This window comes from Boleophthalmus pectinirostris, unplaced genomic scaffold, assembly GCF_026225935.1.
Source record: "Boleophthalmus pectinirostris isolate CB_2022bp ecotype Guang Dong unplaced genomic scaffold, ASM2622593v1 HiC_scaffold_14, whole genome shotgun sequence".
NCBI classification, from domain to species: domain Eukaryota; kingdom Metazoa; phylum Chordata; class Actinopteri; order Gobiiformes; family Gobiidae; genus Boleophthalmus; species Boleophthalmus pectinirostris.
In genome coordinates this window covers 7,277,305-7,297,554 of record NW_026571047.1, presented here as the reverse complement: position 1 = coordinate 7,297,554, position 20,250 = coordinate 7,277,305, and the positions used below count along the sequence as shown (strand labels likewise).

Sequence of the window (20,250 nt, the reverse complement as noted above, 5' to 3'; positions counted from 1 at the left end):
TCCTTAAGTACTTTTCATAGCTGAATAATACATGCTGACCTTTTAAAATAACAGTGCTCTACTTGCTCTAACTAAAGCACTGCGATATTCCCAGTCTGGGGGCTTCTACAGCGCGGAGGATGCAGACTCTGTCCCGGTGTCGGGGGGAGCGGAGAAGCGCGAGGGGGCCTTCTGCGTCTGGAGCGCCTCCGAGGTGCGGGAGCTGCTGTCTGAGGTGGTGGAGGGCGCTACCGGATCTGCGTCACTAGCAGACATCTTCATGCACCACTACGGGGTCAAAGAACAAGGGAATGTCGCACCAGAACAGGTAGGTCATATTTCATCCTGTCACAGGGGTCTCCTGGAAACTAAGGCTCATATTACTGTATTTTCTGATCTGTTATAATGTTGTTTCCTCATCACACACAGACCTGGAGTTGTGTTTTGTTTCATTCACACGTTTAACACACAAACCCTGCATATTTACGCTGAGTTCTTCAATCAAACTGAAAACACCCTGTTCATATGATGTCCTGTGGTGATACAGGATATGTTCCATTGTATTTTTAAACTCCATACACCTTCAGTAGAATCATTTGGATAATTTAAGCCCTGGAATTGCCAATCTCTACTGAACTAAAACTCAATGGTAACTGTCAATTTGAAAACTATGGCTGTGTTCAGACTGCAGCCTGAAGTGACCCAAATCTGATTTTTATGCCCCTATGCGACCTGTATCTGATCTTTTAATGACAGTCTAAATGACACAGATCAGATTTTTTTCAAATGCGTCCCAGGTCACTTGGATATTTGCTCCTAAAACCGATACATATCCGATCTTTTGACATGAGATTTCAGTCTGAACGGTCAGGTCACATTCATCCCACCTACATGTCAAAAATGTCATACGAAAATTGTGTTTGAACTCTGTGGGAGTGAAGCAGTGAAGAACATAACAATCCCACCAGTCTTGGCTCTGCCCCACAAAACGCCATGGCCAAAAACCTCATCCTTCTCAATCTCCTCTGTAAAGCAAATAAGCTGTACATGTTCTGGCTCCGGTGCGACAGCAACTTTAAAATCTCCAAGTGTTCAATGCTCGCTGTGTGTGACGTCGTCGTGTCCTCCAATGCACGTTCGGGACACTTTTGGGGCATTTAAGTTCACACTGGAGATCAAAAACAAGTCATATTTAATTGGAAATGTGAACAACCTCGCAAAAAAAATCCAATTTCACAAAAAAATCAGAATTGAGCATTAAGATCTGCAGTCTGAATGTAGCCTTTTGAGCTTTGGAGATGTAGACAGACTAATAATACCTGTGGTGAAACAAAACACAACTCCAGGTCTGTTTTTGATGAGGTAACAAGATTATAACATGTTCTTAAGCTCATAAGAGTCTATTTTCTGTAATATGGGACCTTTAATGTGTAGAATAGATATTGAACCACAGAGGTGAGTTTGTTTCTCAAGTTATACTTCAATCTGAAATTTGTTGGAATCTGCAATCTGACCGGAAAGAACTGAGCTGGAATTACAACAATTGAGTTGATTTGTGCTGTCAAACAAGTCCTTCTCAATTAAAATTATAGTCACTAATTAGAAGTAGTCAAATGTTTATCTACTCTCCCTTTATGTCGAAAATCGAACACCTGAACAGAACCATGAACGCTTGTGCTGATCACAGGCTCCTGAAAATGTGCTGCTTGAATCCATTTAGTTTTTTTTTCTTGAGGTTGACTTTGAAGCATGATACAAAAGAATACACTACGACTTGACAAACCTGATGTGATGTGCGGTAGTTCATTAGTGGGATGCACGCTGATTGTGTTGTGACAGCGCTCTGAAGGGGGCACAGAAAGCAAAGGGAGTGGAGACACAGAGAATCAAAAAGCGAAACTGAAACATATCAAACATGTTAATGAGTTGTTTTTCGGCAAATATACAATTTTCAAAACAATAAAAGGTAGCATGGTTATCTAAATATGTGATGTGCAAGCAGTTAATGCCCCATAGAAGTGAAAATAAAATAAAAAATGGCGTGATTGAAAAGTATTGCACTTTTTCAAATGAAACCCCAGCGAGTTTCATTTTTAATTTGACGTGTTAAATTACCCATCCCGGTGTTTAAAGTTGTGTGAAGCGCTCTCATTAAAAGGCTAATATGACAGCTGTTGTAGTCCCACCTCATCTCCCCTCTTCCTCCCTCGTCTCCCCTCGTCCCCCTGTCCTCATTTCCCTGTGCGGCGTCTCTCCAGGACCCCCACGACGAGCTGCGGGGACAGAACGTGCTGATCGTGCGCTACTCGCAGGAGCTGACGGCCGCCCACTTCGGCGTCAGCGTCAAGAGACTCAACGAGCTCCTGGCCACGGCCCGGGCCAAGATGGCGGATGTGAGGAAGAGCAGGCCGCGCCCACACCTGGACACGAAGATGCTGGCCTCCTGGAATGGTAATGCACACATTTGAGATTGTGTTGTTCCAAGAAGGGAGATTTGGCAAGTGCACTAAGTAACTTTTCTGGTGGACTCTGCCAGCCGCTTGTTTTGATGGACAATGAATGTGATTAGTATTGTCTGGAATGTTTCACAGTATGGATGTTATGACCCAGCTGGACCAAACATACAGTATTAAAGAGGACAGGAGTCAAAGGGGTTACAACATTACTTTTAAGTGAGTTTTAATGTACTATAAAATGCACAAATCCCCTTCTGTGGCCAAAAACAACAGAAAAGTGGACCTGATGAGCTGGCCCAAAGGCGGTGCTACCATTAGACAACAGTAGGCGGCTGCCTCGGGTCCCCGAATCTGGAGGGGCGCACAACCAATTGCCCTCCATGCCACTAATGCCTGAGGCCTCAGAGCTATTTCATTTTCTCTCAATATCACATTAAATAAGAGTAGTTTACTTTTAAATAAAAAAAAAGCAAGCCAATTAGAACAAAAGAATTCAGCACCGGACCAACCCAGTACAGGGCTGAAGGAACTGGTGCTGACATCACTAACCTAATACATGTCTAGTCAGAACCACACACTTTGACAAAACTTTAGAAATACAAGTTGATCTGGACCTGTATCCTGCCTCCCTGATCTCAGAGGGCTTGAGTAACAATCAGACAGACACAGACAGACACGGCTGCTTACATGTAAAAAGGGGAAAAAAAACACCATAAAGGACTGAGACACAGCGTGTATTTTTTGCTGAATCAACAATCAAAGCACCAAACTTATTACTTAGCTCAGGTAAAAGACGGTATATACAGTATTTTATTCTGAATGATACGAGAATTTTGGAGATATGTCTTCTCGTCCACAAGAGAGTATGGCATGGATAAGTGGCCTATTTATAGTGCATGACCAGCCACACAGCAAAAGCATAATAATTAAGGAAAATACACTGAGGATAATGCACAAAGGGGCACCAGCACCTACTTAGTTACCGTATTTTTCGGACTATATGTTGCACTTTTTTTCATGGTTTGGGTGGTCCTGCGACTTATAGTCCGGGGTGACTTATATAATAACATTTTCACACTGATAGCCGCGAGAGGCGCTAGGCTTGTGTGCCAGTATCTGCTTTGTCAGTTCGGATTCTACTGCGTACGTGTCCTGCAGAAAGAGACCCTGTCCTCTCTGTATGTCAGTCGATTGCACCATTACTTCTGTACCACTGAAAATTAACAAACTTATTAAGACGACTGAGAAGACAGAACACAAATGCCCCCAAAAAGAAAATCATATTTTGCCGATTTCAAGCTGCAAGTAGTGAAATATGCAGCTGAAAACAGTAATCGAGCAACAGAAAGAAACTTCTGACATTGGGAGGGTGCACCATGCAACTTTCCTGGAAGTCACTGGATGGATCCGTTTACCTCCAGAGGTCGTGGAATTACTTAGAAGTGACACCGAAGAAATCAATGGATTTAGTGATTTGGAGTGAGATGGAGAGTTTGGTAAACTTTTTTCTGTTCTGTTGGTTATGCTATAGTTATCTGAAGAATTGTTCATATGTGATGTTAACAGTCTGTTCTCTGTTCTATTGTTTTTACTAGAACTTGACTTTCAAGATGAAATGTTGGTTCCTGCTCTCTGATTTTATAAAATAAATTTCCCCCAAAAAGTGCAACTTATAGTCCAGTGTGACTTAAATATGTTCTTTTCTACTTAATTACGCATTTTTTGGCTGGTGCGACTTAAACTCTGGAGCAACTTATAGTCCGAAAAATACATTAGTTAGAACTGCTGTTTTTTAAGGAATTTCAAGGTTTCAAGCTATTTTTGAGCACTAAGAACACGTGCAAGTAAGATAAGTGTAATGCCTACTGTGAAACCTTCCTGCCAGTATAAATAACCCGTTTATGTACTATATCAATGTAATATGAATGCACCAGATATTTTCCCAGGTATTTGAACAAAATGTGTCTTGCTCCAGTACAGATATTTTGTATAAGCAGCTCGAGGTCAAAATAAGCTCGCTGTGTGCTATCTGCATCTAACTATGAAGCATTTTATTGCCCACTAATCAGGAAATGTGGATTAGCATGCTAGCTGTTGTAATTTTGGTACTAACTCTACCCACTAACAATCAAGAACTATCATGAATCTTTATCGTTTTATTAGAATTGCTGTGTTGCTGTAGTGACCCCATACTTCCTGTATTTGCATAAGACGGACATTAAACTCTTTTTTTGAGGTTTACATTCCTGGGCCAGTATCACTCAGCACTGCTCTCCTGTGGCTCTACGCCTACGTAATGAATCCTTAATGTGCTTGTGTGTAGTTGGCCTTTTCACTAAGCTATTCTCCACAGATTAGAGCTGTTTTCATCAGCAGTATAAAGAGTGTAGTGCCACGGTCCTCCTGATAATAAACTGCCCTCTGCTGGCTCTGCCCCTATGTCTCAGAGCAGCGCCATCGTTTATAATAGTTTGTTCAAGATAGTTCGAATGAGGACTGGTCTCTTGGCTCTCATCGGCCGCTGGTCATGTTTTAACTTGTGTAACTTAAAGTGTACTTAAACTGAACTCATAAAGTGGCTATAGTGGCTGTATACACATTAATAGACCTGCATTGATATGTAAATGAGCTGTGAATCGAGATGTGAATCGTCCATATTTACACATATGATTAATTACCGCTGCACACATGCATTTAGGCTAAGGGGTAGTGTACTTACTTTGTTGACAGGCTACAGTGTCATGCAAAAACGCCATCCTACTGCCTACCTACTGTCTTTAAATATGACTGTAAAAAGGCAAAATAACAGTAAATGTTGCCTTAAAAAGCCCTACTTAAAAGCGAATAAAGTCAGACTTAAGTTTTATAGTCAGTTAAAGAGTCACAGTGAATTTTTACATCACTGAATATATCTTATATCGGCACATCCAAAGCCCCTTTTATCGGCAGGAGGAGGGGTAGGGTCTGGAGGACTAAAGGGGAGAGTGATGAGGGGGGAGGAGAGGTGGGGTCTAAAGGACTAAAGGGGAGAGTGATGAGGGGGGAGGAGAGGTGGGATCTGGAGGACTAAAGGGGAGAGTGATGAGGGGGGAGGAGGGGTTGGGGTCTGGAGGAGTGTTTGTAATCAGAAATGCATGGTTATAATCAGAGCAGTCCTGCATGATGTCACGTAGTACTTGAAATTACAGTAACCACTGTTTTTGAGCTATTAATACACTTAAGTTTGGACTAAAATGGCCAAAAAGGACTAGGGACATAGGACAACATTAAAACACCATACACACAAAAGTTGATTTAGTGTTCAGTCCCATTTTAAAGGGGAAATATTGTGATAAGCTTTTAAACATGCTATAACATTGTTCCCTCGATCAGAGCAGTATTTTCACCTACCCCCAATCCCTGTCCACTGCTTTGTATTTACTTGTGATTTTTTGGAGTGGAGAAAAAAAAAAAAGTCATATTCGTGCACATACACTACCGTCAAAAGTTTTAGAACACCACATTTTTCCAGTGTTTTACTCTTTACTGTTTACTGTTGACTAAAACATATTTTAAACTTTTGATTCATGAAAGCATCCACCTTTGGCTGATATAACAGCTCACACTCGCGGCTTGTTCTTTTTTTTTTTTTTACAACAGAAATCAAATATTTTTCAGAAGGTTCCCATAAATGTGTAGCACTTGTAGGTAACTTGGCTTTCACTCTTCTGTCCAGTTCATCCCAAACCAGCTCGATGGGGTTTAACTCTGGAGACTGTGCTGAACACTCCATGTTTTCAAGCTCTCCATCTTGTTCTTTTTTCCGGAGGTAGTTTTGGCAGAGCTTGGACTTGTGTTTTGTTCTTTTATCTGTTTTTTAACCTCTGGCTGCTCAGTTCTTCCCTTTGTTCCATTTCAAGCTCTTCATTGGACTTGCATGACTTGAATTGCAATAAATAACTGGAAAATTAGGGTGTTTTAAAACTTTTGACCAGTAGTGAACAATTAAAAAATACCACAAATCAGATTTTCTATGGAAATCTATACCAGTTTAAGCTATTTTAGATCAACAAGGCAATTAATAATGAAATAAAAATGTAAAATAATAATCCACACAACGTTACAGCTTTAAAAGCAACTTTCACCAACATAATTCGGTGAAAATAGAACGTTAAAACCATATTCTCAACCCATTTTCCATACTATGAACAACATTTCCATGGAAACAAGCACAAGAACACTATCCTCGCTGTACTGTGTGTTGTTTTTTAGTGCAGTTAAAACATCCAAAGTCAAATTTTTTGGCTTAAATGTGCCCACTGGAGCTTTAAGGTCTTTCTTAGGCAAATTTTAATATCAGTAAATCTTCTGTTACATGCAAGAAGTAGTTATATATCTCGGATCGCACTGTTTAAAGATGCAGTATGTAATTTTCCATCGAGTCAAGCAGGTAACACACTCTCTCTCTAACAACATACTGCAAAATTAAATAGATGTGGGTAAAATGTAAACACTTTAAGACATTCTGAAACTCCACCACAAGAGGTCAGTACAACCATTAGTTTACCAGCAAAACATGTTTCAAAGCACACTACAGAATCATCTAGCACTGCTTTCTTATATTTATTTTGGTTCACTAGTCTAAAAAGTGATCCGAAACTTCTTCACTTCTTTGTTTCCGACCCTGAATATGCTACCAAAGTTTTTATTCTCCTCTTTAGAAGTGCAGAGGAAGCAAACGCAGTACTTTTAGACTATTTTTACCTCATTGTTTGTCTGTGTCATTAGCTCAGATGTGGCTAATGACAGTGAAATCCACTCTTGGGGCTCGCGGTGCGGGCTACGCGAGGTAATGGGAGACGGTGGCAAATTGAGGAGTTGTGAGATCTCCCTTCATCGCCGTAATGAAGGAACCCTGTGTTAATCACCTATCCTCCGCTGTGCCACTTTGAAAAACCACCCTGCGAGTGTGAGTCTTTGATACAGGACTTGAAAGAGGACCAGAGGGAACGAAGAGAACAAGGAGGGAGGATGGTCTGGGCCTTTAGTAGAGAAATAAGTTCACTTTTTTAGCTTTCAGGATAGTATATGTCGGGTTTTACTTAAAGATTTTCTGTTACACAAAATTGATTCTTGTGAGTTTTAAAGGTGCATTGCGTAACTTTTCTGTTTGTGCTTGTTTCTATGGATACGTCATTGCTCTATCTGAAATGTTCCAAGGTATGACATTAAACAGCTCTACTTTACATTTATTAAATTACAAGTGGTTTTCTAGCTCAAAAATACCTAGAAAAACAGGCATTCTGACTGTGAGCAGGCTTGCCTCTCCACAGATTTTACCTGTACTGTCGGTCTCCAAGAAGATAGAAAGGTTTAATGCGAAACATCTGTGAAACATTTGACTGACCTTCCTCCAGAAAAGTTACACCGTGCACATTTAAACAATGTTATAATGTTTCTCCATCAAAAACATGCTTCAAGTTGTCTTTTGTTTCATTCACACATGTTTAAGTAATGCTTTATTATTACTCTGTCTGCATCTCCAAAGCTTAAAATGCTGTTTCACCTTGTGATGTCATGAAGCAGTAGTTTTCAAGGTAACAGCTCCTTTTTCCCTTTAGTTCAGTAGAGATTGGTAATTCCAGGTCTGAAATCATCAAAGGCTACGTTCAGACTGCAGCCTGAAGTGACCCAAATCCAATTTTTTTGCCCCTATGTGACCTGTATCTAATCTTTTAATAACAGTATGAACGACAGAGATCAAAATTTTTTCAAATGCGTCTCAGGCCACTTGGGTATGTGCTCCTAAAACTGATACATATCCAACCTTTTGACATGCGACTTCAATCTGAACGGCCAGGTCATATTCATCCCACCTACACCTACAGGTTCAGAGTCTAGTTAACGGAGGGAAAGTGAGGTTATCAAGTTTATTAATATTTGGGGGGTTCGCTGTATTCAGACCAAATTGGAGTGGTCTCATCAGAACAGGGTGTTTTTTTAAATGATTACCAAAGAAAGGGCCGAGCGTGGCTACAGTCGGTCTGGCTCTGATGTCAACGAAAAATAAAGAGCTTGTGAGCCAAATACATGGAGGCTAAAGACTCAAACAAAGGAAGCGGCCGTGGACGTGTAACCTGTCCATTTTACGAAGAACTGGACTGCATTTTGGGAGACAAGCCCAGCGTTTAGGCGACTTCCGTAAACACTGGGCACGCTCGCTGTGTGTGACGTCGTCGTGTCCTCCAGTGCACATGTGGGACACTTTTGGGGCGTTTAAAGTTCACAGTGGAGATCGCATACAAGTTGCATTTAATTGGAAATGTGAATGACCTCGCAAAAAAATTGAGCATTGAGTATTAAACCCTGCAATCTGAACGTAACCTAAATCAGATGTCTCCAACTTGTCGCTTTAGAGCTACCAGTAACTCTCCAGCTCCTTCCAAGTCGCTCGCCAAGGGATTTCTGAATTACAATTAAATGCCTATTACCACTGTGCATGTATCACTTTGATGGTTAACATTGTACACTACTAAATGGATAATAGTTTATTGTACGTTGCATAGCCATCTAACTGTACTTCATCTAAGACTCGCCGTGGCTCTTACATTTACTCAGTTTCTTGTGATTGCTAAAACTAGTAGCTCTCTGGCATTTTCTTTTTGTAAAGGTAGCTTACCGGAGGAAAAAGATCTAAATGATTCAAGTGAAGGTGAAGTTTAAGCACTTCCTATATTACCACATGACATCCCAAGGTGGTCAAGATTTCCTGTTTGAGAGAAGAACTCAAGCCTAAACCTGCATAAATAAAACACAACGTCAGCTATGTTTACGATGAGGAAACAGGATGACAGATAACAAATAATTCATCCGCAGCATCCTAATCATTCACTGCGATGAGAACAACAACTAGCATGATAACAGTGCACTTCCTGATGCCTGGACAATTAAAAAATGGTGTCATTGTAATTTTTATGTTATTACTTTAAACCGCGTGTATAATGTTGTTTTGTTTCCTTTGCCTATTTACCTTGTGTACATTCGGTTTTGTGAGATTCATAATATTTTAATCATCTATAGTTGTTTGTTGTTATATTTTGTAGTTTCAGAGGTTCACTGTGTAACATTTTTACTCGTCTCCATGGAGATTTAATTGCTTTTCCCGGAATGTTCTACAGTATGTCATTAAGTAGATCTGTTTCAATGGAGAAAAGATGCTGAATTTTTGTCATAAAAATGAAATGCAAATGAATAAATCCACAAAAACTTAACGTAACAATAATAAAACTATGGAAACAAGCAGGTGACAGATCCTCCACAAGAAAAGTTACACATTGCACCTTTTATTTCATGTAGTAGTTAGGCTCCCTGTAGTGATACCAAAACTGTCTCTTGAATTAAGTAAAATATGAGTGATTTAAATGGTATTCTTCATAGACAATATCTGTCTTTTGTTCCCCAGGTCTAATGCTTTCAGCTTATGCTCGGGTGGGATCAGTTCTGAGGGACAAGGACCTGCTGGAGAGAGCGGTGCAGGCCGGGAACTTCCTGAAGCAGCACCTGTGGGACCCCGAGAGGCAGATGATGCTCAGGTCGTGTTACCGTGGAGACCAGATGGAGGTGGAACAAATGTAAGGAAGCTACTGGTATTACATCACTCTAAATGTCATGTTTTGGTCTTATAAAGGCTATAATCCCAAGTATCCCTAATTTTTGCACTCTTACATTTTCAATCTACCCATAAACAACCCGCCAAATATGTGCTAAAACGTGAATGGGATGTGTTGTGTTTTTTTGTCAAAAGTATTGCAAAAATAAGAATAGTCAAATTAATTGCAAAAGTTCCGAAATATTGAGTAATATCTTTGAATTCTACCCACATTTTTCACATGTATTTGAGCAAAATGTGTCTAGGCGTGTCTTAATAATTACTATATTGACTTACCATTTAATATATGAAAGGTGGAACAATATTTTTTGGGAATCTTGGGTTTTTTGGCTCTTGGGTTATTATCCGTTATCTGTATTTACTTCAGCAATATATCAAACCTCAAAATTTGTCATCGCGACAGGTCTGATTATGAAGCATTTTATTGCCCGGTAACCAGGAAATGTGTGTTAGCATAATAGTTGGTGTTTAGCCATCGCAACAAAAAGAACAAGTTGTGAAAAGTGCTTAAAAACTCATCCGGGTGAATAACTAGATTGCTCAGAATGCATAAGGTAAGTGAGGAATAACTTTGGACAGCTGGAAACTGTTTAAAACGAACAAATTTAGTTTTTCCATGTTTTCCACAGTAAAAATCAAGTACATTTAGGGGTGGGATGAGGGTTACATGCTGCCATTCTGACATACCGCCACTCCGTCTAATGATTGGCATTTCCAATTTTTATCAAACGTCCCTTCACTCCAACATTTTTGGTGGTGGCACTTTATTTTCAACATTCCGCCATTCCGACACACAAGGTAATTATTAAGTTGCGGCGGTGCTCTTTTTGAGACAATATTTTCACTTGGTGTACGGGAGGAGGTGTGGCCCACGCAGTGTACGCAAAAATACACAGTCCACATGGAGTATGGGAGGAGGCACGGCCTGTGCTGCGTACACGAGAACACACAGTCCACGCAGCGTACGGGAGGACGTGCGGCCCACACAGCGTACGTGAGAATACACAGTCCACGCAGCATATGGGAGGAGGCGAAGTCCACACAGCATACGAGAGAATCCACCATACACATGGCGTATGGTAGGAGGCGCGGCCCACGCTGCGTACGCGACAATACACTGTCCACGCAGCATACAGGAGGAAGTGCGGCCCACACAGCGTACGTGAGAATACACAGTCCACGCGGCGTACGGATGGAGGCGCAGTCCACGCTGCGTATATATGGCAAAAAAGGTGACGCTCCAGACTATGAGTAGGTTATCAAAATGGCGACATAAAAGGTGTCGGAATGGCGGCATCAAAAAGTGTCAGAATGGACTGTTGTCGGAATGATGGAATGTCAGGGAGGGGGTCTGTGGTATGTCGGAATAAGGGTTGGGATAAGATACAATTTGCACAAGACGAGACACTAAGTTGTATTTTCAAGAACGAGACAAGATGAGATTTTGACAAATTGTGCAATCAAGTTCACAATTTTATTCTCACTGTTTTTTTATTTTACTTTATTTAATATTTTTGCTGTAGCATTGCTTTTTGTGACTCAAAAAAATGCATCTCGCCATCACTTTTTATCCAATCCAAACGTAAAAACATCTCGTGGCAATTTCGAGATCTTGTGGCACGAGATCTTTTCCCATCCCTAGGTAAACCGCTTTTAATATTACACTGCAAATTTGATACTGGGAATGTTTTCTTATTACAATGTACTCAGTATTCTAATTATGCAACAAGTTTTCGGTGTATCTGCCTCCGCTAGAAAGTAATTTGAAAGTCCAGCTCACACTGCTTTTCATTTAATTACAGTGAATTGTTGAGTTATTTATTCTTCAAAGTTAGCCCGAGTTTATTATGATCTATTCCTTTGCTAAATCAAATGAAAACGCTCCTGGTGTTTTCTGCGAGTCGTCCGCGGTGAGCAGAAGGAGGCAGAGCTATATAAAAAAATGTAAACCAGGTTATGGCAGGAAATCAGAGGAATGTTCACAGGCACAATAACCTGATTAGCTGTATTTACATGAAGCCGTCTGGAGCTGCAGCCTCCATCATACACTTGGAATGGGATTAGAGGTGCAGTCTGCTTCAAATGAGTTTGTTTGGGAAAAAAGAAGAACTCAGAAATAGAACGAGGAGGGTGACTATTAAAGGTCTTATATTATGCAAAATGGATTCCTGTGAGGTTTAAAGAGCCCCTATTATGCTATTTTCTGATCTCTGTTATTATGTTGTTTCCTCATCACAAACAGACTTGGAGTTGTGTTTTGTTTCATTAACACATGTTTAACACACAAACCCTGCACATTTAGACTGAATTCCTCTCAAACAGAAAACACTGTTCCACCTTGTGATGTCATCTTAGTCCTGGTTAAATCTTGGTTTAGACCTGGTTTTAGTCCTAGTTTGGACCTGGTTTAGACCTGGTTTTAATCCTGATTTTAGTCCTGGTTCAGTCCTGGTTTAGTCCTGGTTTAGACTTGGTTTAGTCCTGATTTTAGTCCTGGTTTTAGTTCTGGTTCTGTCCTGGTTTAGACCTGGTTTAGTCCTTATTTAGTCCTGGTAGAGAGCTGGTTTTAGTTCTGGTTTAGTCCTCATTTAGACCTGGTTTAGAACTTGTTTAGAGCTTGTTTTAGTCTTGGTTTAGTCCTGGTTTAGACCTGAGTTTAGTCCTAATTTTATCCTGTGGTTTAGTCCTGGTTTTAGTCCTGGTTTTAGTCCTGGTTTTAGTCCTGGTTTAGTTCTGGTTTAGAGCGCGGCCTGTGCTGCGTACGGGAGGAGGCGCGGTCCACGCAGCGTGTGCAAGGCAAAAGAAGGTGACGCTGCAACCTATGAGTATGTTATCAGAATGGCAACATAATTTAACAGCACGCACAATTACCAATATCAATATTGCTGCAGATGTGTACAGATGTGGACCGTTATTTTTTTCCGTGTGTGTTGCTCCTCTCCAATGGCTCTTTGGTGCCCCCCAGGGGAGGCGAGCTTCATCTATTGAAAACCTCAGATTTGGGCGATTTCAGCCCTGGAATTGCCCATCTCTTCTAAACTAAAGGTAAAATGAGCTGTTAAATTGAAAACTACCACTTCATGACATCACAAGGTGGAACAGAGCATTTTGAACTTTGGAGATTTACATGGACTAATAATGCAGGGTTACTCAAATATGTTTAGATGAAACAAAACAGAACTCCATATATCTTAGTGGGGAAGTAACAGCATTCTAACAAGGCTTAACGCTCCATTAATTAAACTATGTTACAATGTTGTTACCTCCTGAAAAACAGACCTGCAGTTGTGCTTTGTTTGATTCACACATGCTTGAGTAATCCTATTATTATTTATTATTATTATTGTTATTATTATTATTATGCGACATATACGACTCCAAGCACTTTAAGCTTGTGTGCCAGTATGTGTTACTCCTATTACGCTTCCACCACTGTCACTTCACTCTACTGCACATGTGTCCTGCAGAAAGAGTCTCTTTCCTGCTGCAAGTAGTGAACTATTTAGCTGAAAATGGTAATCAATCAGCAGGAAGAAAGTTTGGAGTAAGTGAGAAAATTGTGAGGGACTTGTAGAAAGCGGGGATGGAGAACACAGCTTCACGGTAACCGTGAGGATGCGCCATGACACTTTCCTGGAAGTCACTGAATGGATTGACAAAGCCTGGACTTCAGTGACACCGAAACTATCCTGAAAGGCCGGAATAATTCTAACTGGAACTGATGCTGAGTCTGATGACAGCTACACAGAAGAGGAAGCGGCGCTCTGTTTACCTCTGGAGGTCATGGAGTTGCTCAGAAGTGACACCGAGGATGAAGAATTAAATGGATTAAGTCATTTGGAGTGAGATGGAGAGCATGGTAAACTTGTTCTGTTCTGTTTTTTATGCTATATTGATCTGAAGAACTGTTCATATGTGACGTTAACAGTCTGTTGTTCTCTGTTCTATTGTTATTACTAGAACTTGCCTTTCAAGATGAAATGTCGGTTCCTGGTCTCTGATTTTATAAAATAACTTTCCCCCCAAAAGTGCGACTTATAGCCCAGAGTGCCTTATTGTCTGAAAAATATGGTAGTAGTTTTCAAGTTAACAGCTTCTTACCTTTAGTTCAATAGACATTCACAATTCCAGGGCTGAAATCATCCAAATGATTCTTGTGAAGATGTATGGAGATTACAAACACAGTGGAGCTCTTCCAGCATTAGCACATGACATCACAAGGTGGAACAGAGTGTTTTCAGTATGAAAAAACTCAGTCTAACTATGCAGGATATGTGTGAATGAAACAAAATGCAACTCCTGGTATTTTTTTGACATTATAATGTAGATATAGCATTATTATATTGACCCTTTAAGTAAATTATAATTTGTTCTCTAAGTAAACTATTTCTTTGTGTGCAAATGTTTATAAGCCATATGTTCTTAAAAGTGCACAATGTAACAGTTTAACTTTTCTGGTGAGAGAGCTCCCATCTGTTTTTCTCCATTAAGATGAGCCCAGAATCTTTCACAGTATCTTGCATTTATTCAGTTGCATACATTTTTATTGCTAAGAAATACTTGTCGCATCCTTGTCTCCTAGCAGTACACTGTTCAAAATTGCAAGTGAGGAAAAAGTCATGTAGATTTTTTGTTATACCCCCTCTGTAAAGGAAACTGTAACTTTTTGGGACTTTCTTCCACATTGCAAAGTAGCGATTTTCAGAATTGGCTCACTAGGAAATGAGGTCCTATGTCCAAAACTCTGGACAGAGTGTTGGAGATGTGTGGAGACACTTTCTAAATATTCCATTCAGTCCTTGTATTTGCAGAGGTCACTGGTGCTAGGCTAGTGTATGTCAATGGTCATAGTTATCCTGCCACTAAAAACAGTCTTACCCACTCCACAAAACACCCGAAGCAAATCTATTATTGCACCAGACTGTTGATGTGAATGTCTGTGTCGAGAATAATTTTAGAAATAAAACCAACCTTGCATTTGAAGGATTTATGGCTGAGCAGCAGCAGTGAGTTGTACTTCCTGATAGAAAGTTTGGCAGCGGCGGACTGATATCACCTAACGCCTATTTTATAACAGATAAAAGAGGGGAATGAAGCACCCTACAGAGATGAGGTCCTGAAACTCAGCGAGTGGTGTGCAACTAACAACTTAGCACTGAACATCACCAAGACTAAGGAACTCATCCTGGACTTTTGGCAGAACAGAGCCACCCCTGCCCCCCTGTACATCAATGGCCAAAGTGTGGAGCGAGTGGAGTCCTTCAAATTCCTTGGGGTTCACATCTCTCCTGGTCAGTCAACACCTCAGCACTGGTCAAAAAGGCCCAGGAGCAGCTACATTTCCTGAGGGTGCTCAGGAAGGAGCATCTAAACACAAGCTGCTGGTGACCTTCTATTGTTCCACCATTGAGAGCCTGCTGACCTCTGCTGTGTCAGTGTGGCACTCCAGTTGCACAGAGGCTGACAGGAAGCGTATGCAGAGGGTCACCAACACTGCACACTACATTCTTGGCTGCCCTCTGCCTTCCTTAACCACGATATACAACTCCTGCTGTGTCAGCAGAGCGAGGAAAATATTTAAAGACAATACACACCCTGGATTCCACCTCTTCAACTTGTTGCCTTCTAGCAGGTGCTTCAGGTCAATTCCAGCTAGGACCAATAAACTCAGGAACAGCTTCTTCCCCAAAGCTGTCACCATACTGAATGAGAACTGTTAATTTGTTTTATTTATTATTAATTCTTGCACTTTGACGGAGCAGCTCTGAATTTCAGCATACTATTGTATAATGACAATAAAGGCTTTCTATTCTATTCTCTTCTCTTCTATTCTATCTTACCAGCAAAGTAAAATTCTGCTGCTGCTGAGAAAATAGTCCCTCAACATGTGACGATTCATGTAACAAAAGATTTGTTTTATTTCAAACATTCTATCAACACAGACATTTAAATGGACAGTCTGGTGTAATAACAAATTTGCTTTGGGTGTTTTGTGGAGTGGGTGTTTTTAGTGGCAGGATAACTATGGCCATTGACATGCACTAGTCTAGCATCAGCGACCTCTGCAAATACAAGGACTGGATGGAATATTTAAAAAAGTGTCTCCGCATGTCTCCAACACTCTGGCACATTAGGAAATGAGACTCTGTGTCCAAAAATCCAAACTGTCCCTTTAATAATGAATAGTCTAAAGCCCCCTCTTTACAGCAATTTCAATAAAATTTTCTCTCAATTTATATATCCTGGCTTCAAGTTCATACATCATTGTAATTGAATATGTAAATAGAACTGTATTCCACTGATTATTTTCCATACCATTGCCTGACCTTATATTGAAATTGCCCTTTATGTTCCATTTTTTCTTCCTGAACTCAAAGTAGACCAACAGGTGCTAGCTGAGGTTAGCCTAGTAACTCACCGCTCCTCACCTGCCCGTTCTCCCCAACAACCCACTTTACTCCTCCCTAGTTTAAGTCCACGTGTCCCCATTGTGTTCCCCACCGCTGTGCCCTAGTTACAGAATCCCACCATCAGCAGAAATAATATATCCAACTACATCCCACTACGATGTGCCATTTGTAACTTAAACTAGCCTGCACCCCATCTCTATATAACCTTATTCCACCGGTAACAGCACATCCATAAATGTCCAACCTAACATCGGCTATCTTACCGGTGCTATATGTTTATTTTTTTCCCCCGCGCGCATGGGTTAATTGATGTGTCATGGCGTGCGCATATGGGCCTCGCGGTAAATTAGCGGGAGAAATGGTAGGTGTTGCGACTAACTGGGTTAATGGGAAGCTTGCCGGGGTAGTAGATGATGGCAGGGGCAACAGATGAGGGGGTGGGTGGTGGTGGGTGCGGGTGTGTGATGTAATGCGGTCTTTGGGGACATGCGGGAAAAAATAGAGATCGGATCAGACCGTGGCAGGTGATGCGTTCGCTGTTAGTTTGTCTAATCAGAACTGTTACGTAAGTTACTATAAGCTCATATTGTACTGTTTTCTGATCTGTTATAATGTTGTGTCCTCATCACAAACAGACCTGGAGTTGTGTTTGGTTTCAGTCACTGATTTAACACACGAATCCTGCATATTTAGGCGAAGTTCTTCTCTTAAACAGAAAACACTGTTCCAGTTTGTGATGTCATGTGGCAAAACAACTACACCCACTTTTATTCTGTGGCCTTTAATACTGCGTGAGTTGTGTGGTCCTCCGTGTCTTTTATTTATTTATTTGTATTTATTTATTTATTTATTTATTTTATTATTTTTATTATTTGGGTGGAGAGTCCCTGCCTTAAGTGGAGGTTTTCAAGTATCTTGAGGTCTTGGGGATGGGGATTGACAGGTGGATTGGTGCAGCGTCGGCAGTGATGCGGTCGCTGTATCGAACCGTTGTGGTGAAGAGGGAGCTGAGCCAAAAGGCAAAGCTCTCGATTTACTGTCAATCTACTTTCCTCTCCTCACGTATGGTCATGAACTCTGGGTAATGCCCGAAAGGACGAGATCGCGAATACAAGCGGTTAAAATGAGTTTCCTCCGCAGAGTGGCTGGACGCTCCCTTAGAGATAGGGTGAGGAGCTCAGTCACACGGGAAGAGCTCGGAGTAGAGCCGCTGCTCCTCTATGTCAAGAGGAGCCAGCTGAGGTGACTTGGGCATCTGTTCCGGGGATCCCTCTTGGACGCCTCCCTGAATCAGTGTTCCGAGCATGTCCCACTGGGAGGAGGCCCCGGGGAAGACCCAGGACACACTGGATGGACTATGTCTCTTGGCTGGCCTGGGAACGCCTCGGGATCCCCCCCGGAAGAGCTGGAGGAAGTGTGTGGAGTGGGAAGTCTGGGAGTCCCTGCTCAAACTGCTGCCTCTGTAACCCGGTACTCAATAAAGCGGAAGAAAATAGATAAATGGATCTATATTATTTTTTAGTACTAACTTTGTTCATTCATTTTATCATTTTTCTTTTATTCTATTTGGAAAATAATTCTGCTGACTTTTTAAAGTGAAACATTTTGCATTGCTATGATGTTTTGTTTATAAAATGTGCTATACAGTAAAGTCACTTGAAAACTAACACTATGTGACATCGCAGGGTGGAAGAGAACATTTTGAGTTTTGGAGATGTAGACAGATGAATAATAAAGGGTTACTCAGACATGTGTGAATGAAACAAAACACAACTCCAGGTATGTTTTTGAAGAGGTAACAGCATTCTAATATGACTAAAAGCTCACAAGAGTCAATTTTGTAATATAGGATCTTTAAAGTAGAACTAAACACTAAAACAATGTTGCACTACTGAACTATGTACATTGTGTTTTAATAGCATTTGAAAACAACTTCATCTAAGTATGTTCTGCCTTCAGTGACCTCTGCAATTTTAAGTACTACATGACATAACAAAAGACTGTCCGACAGACTACAACTGCAGGGGCGGAGTTTGAAGTCATTACACCAATCACACTCTTCCTGCTATGTCCAGATCTCACCCCCTCCTCCCTCAGACCTCCAGGTACTGCCCAGTTTAGCAGCTCTGTTTGAAATGTGGCTGTGGGGAGAAGTTAGATTACTTACACTTAAAATACTTTTGGACACCTTCCCTTTCCTGTTTTATAAGGTACAATAATGCATATACATTAAATTAGCTTGTCCCAGTGATTGTGAAAGTTATTTGAAAATGTCTGAAGAGAGTGCTATAGTTTGGATCCCTAGAGAAGTGAAGAAAGTTATAACAAACTGTAAACTGGGCAAGTTGTTTAGCAAAGCTGATTTGAGCATGGAATGTCAGAAAAGTTTGGTGGAGATGTATGGACCAAACAAGCAAATAAACACACAAAATCGTTACATGAATCGGGGAGTTGTGGCATAGAGTGTTCTGAGTTCTGGAGAAGCAGAAGGGAACAGACTTACTCAAACTTAGGGAACTTGCAGTGGTTTTAAAAATATATATTGTTTTCTGTCTGCAGATTCCTGACAACATTAGAAACATAGCACAAGAGCAGAAACCTGTATATCTGTATGTACTCGAGTAATGCTAGATAGGGGTGTAATGAAATCCAAGTCTCGATATGATATCGTCACGGTATGAACCTCAAGGTACGATATTTATTGCGATATTGTGGGAAAGGACACAATATGATGGGGAGGCTCACGATTAGAGATGTAACAATATCTAAATCTCGGTATAATATTTTCATGATATACATCTCATGGTATGATATTTACTGCGATGTTTTGTAGAGGCTAACAAAACTGTTAATATTCTATTTTTAAAATTCGGGATGACATGTGCTTTCAGGCTGTGGCTCCCAAATTATGGAATGCGCTGCCCCTAGCCCTACGTGAGGCAGACTCTATAGACTCTTTTAAAAAGCAGCTCAAGACACTGCTCTTTAAACAGGCTTTTAGTTAACTGTGTCTGTAATTCCTTTGTTCTTGTTTATGTTGTTTATTGCTTTGTAAAGCACTTTGTGATTTATTTTTTATCTGTGAAAGGTGCTATATAAATAAAGACGTACTTTCTTACTTTTTACTCTTAAAATGCCTTGACAAGACTTAAGACAAAGAGCTAAGACTTAAACGTGCTTAGAACAGTTATTTCTTCTTGTAGTCTGCACTGAAATGGAGCAAAGGAGTAGTTTGATGTAGTTCCCTCTGTCTATGACTATTCATTTAAGCAAAGAAACCTTCTCGATATATTTTTATGGTCCACGATATTAATGTGAGAACTTTGACAATATGATATCACGATATTTTGGTTATTGTTACATCCCTAGTGCTAGAAGTTTAATTTGTGACACCACAGCCGATTGAAGAATAACAAAATTACAACTTCCAGCAGGGTTTTAATGAAGAGTTAGCCACATAACATGGTTAAAAGCAATTTTGTGTATGAAACATTAGTCCTGCACTATTTAACTGCACTGTTTTTAGATTTTTAAATGTGATGTTCCTCTCTTAGATGAGAGACAAACACTATTTTATCAATTAAACTCAAATGATTAAACCTGATCTGATTTATATTTGTGTCAAGGTTTATTGCCACACTGTATATTACTATACATACCACAAAATGTGAACAAACGGTAAACAAAAACATCTGACCTACCCCTTTGTCAATGTAAAATTATATGCATTGCCTGTAGGAGACGAGATAGCATCCAG

At 40.5% G+C, this 20,250-nt stretch overlaps 1 protein-coding gene across 1 annotated transcript in view; it reads left to right on the top strand.

Moving 5' to 3' along the window:
* spata20 (spermatogenesis associated 20) overlaps positions 1-20,250 on the top strand; it is a 139,087-nt gene that overhangs the window by 15,958 nt on the left and 102,879 nt on the right. The window contains 3 exon segments of the mRNA XM_020939727.2: positions 95-307; positions 2,238-2,430; positions 9,877-10,045. Of these exon segments, the coding sequence (XP_020795386.2) occupies positions 95-307; positions 2,238-2,430; positions 9,877-10,045 (575 nt within the window).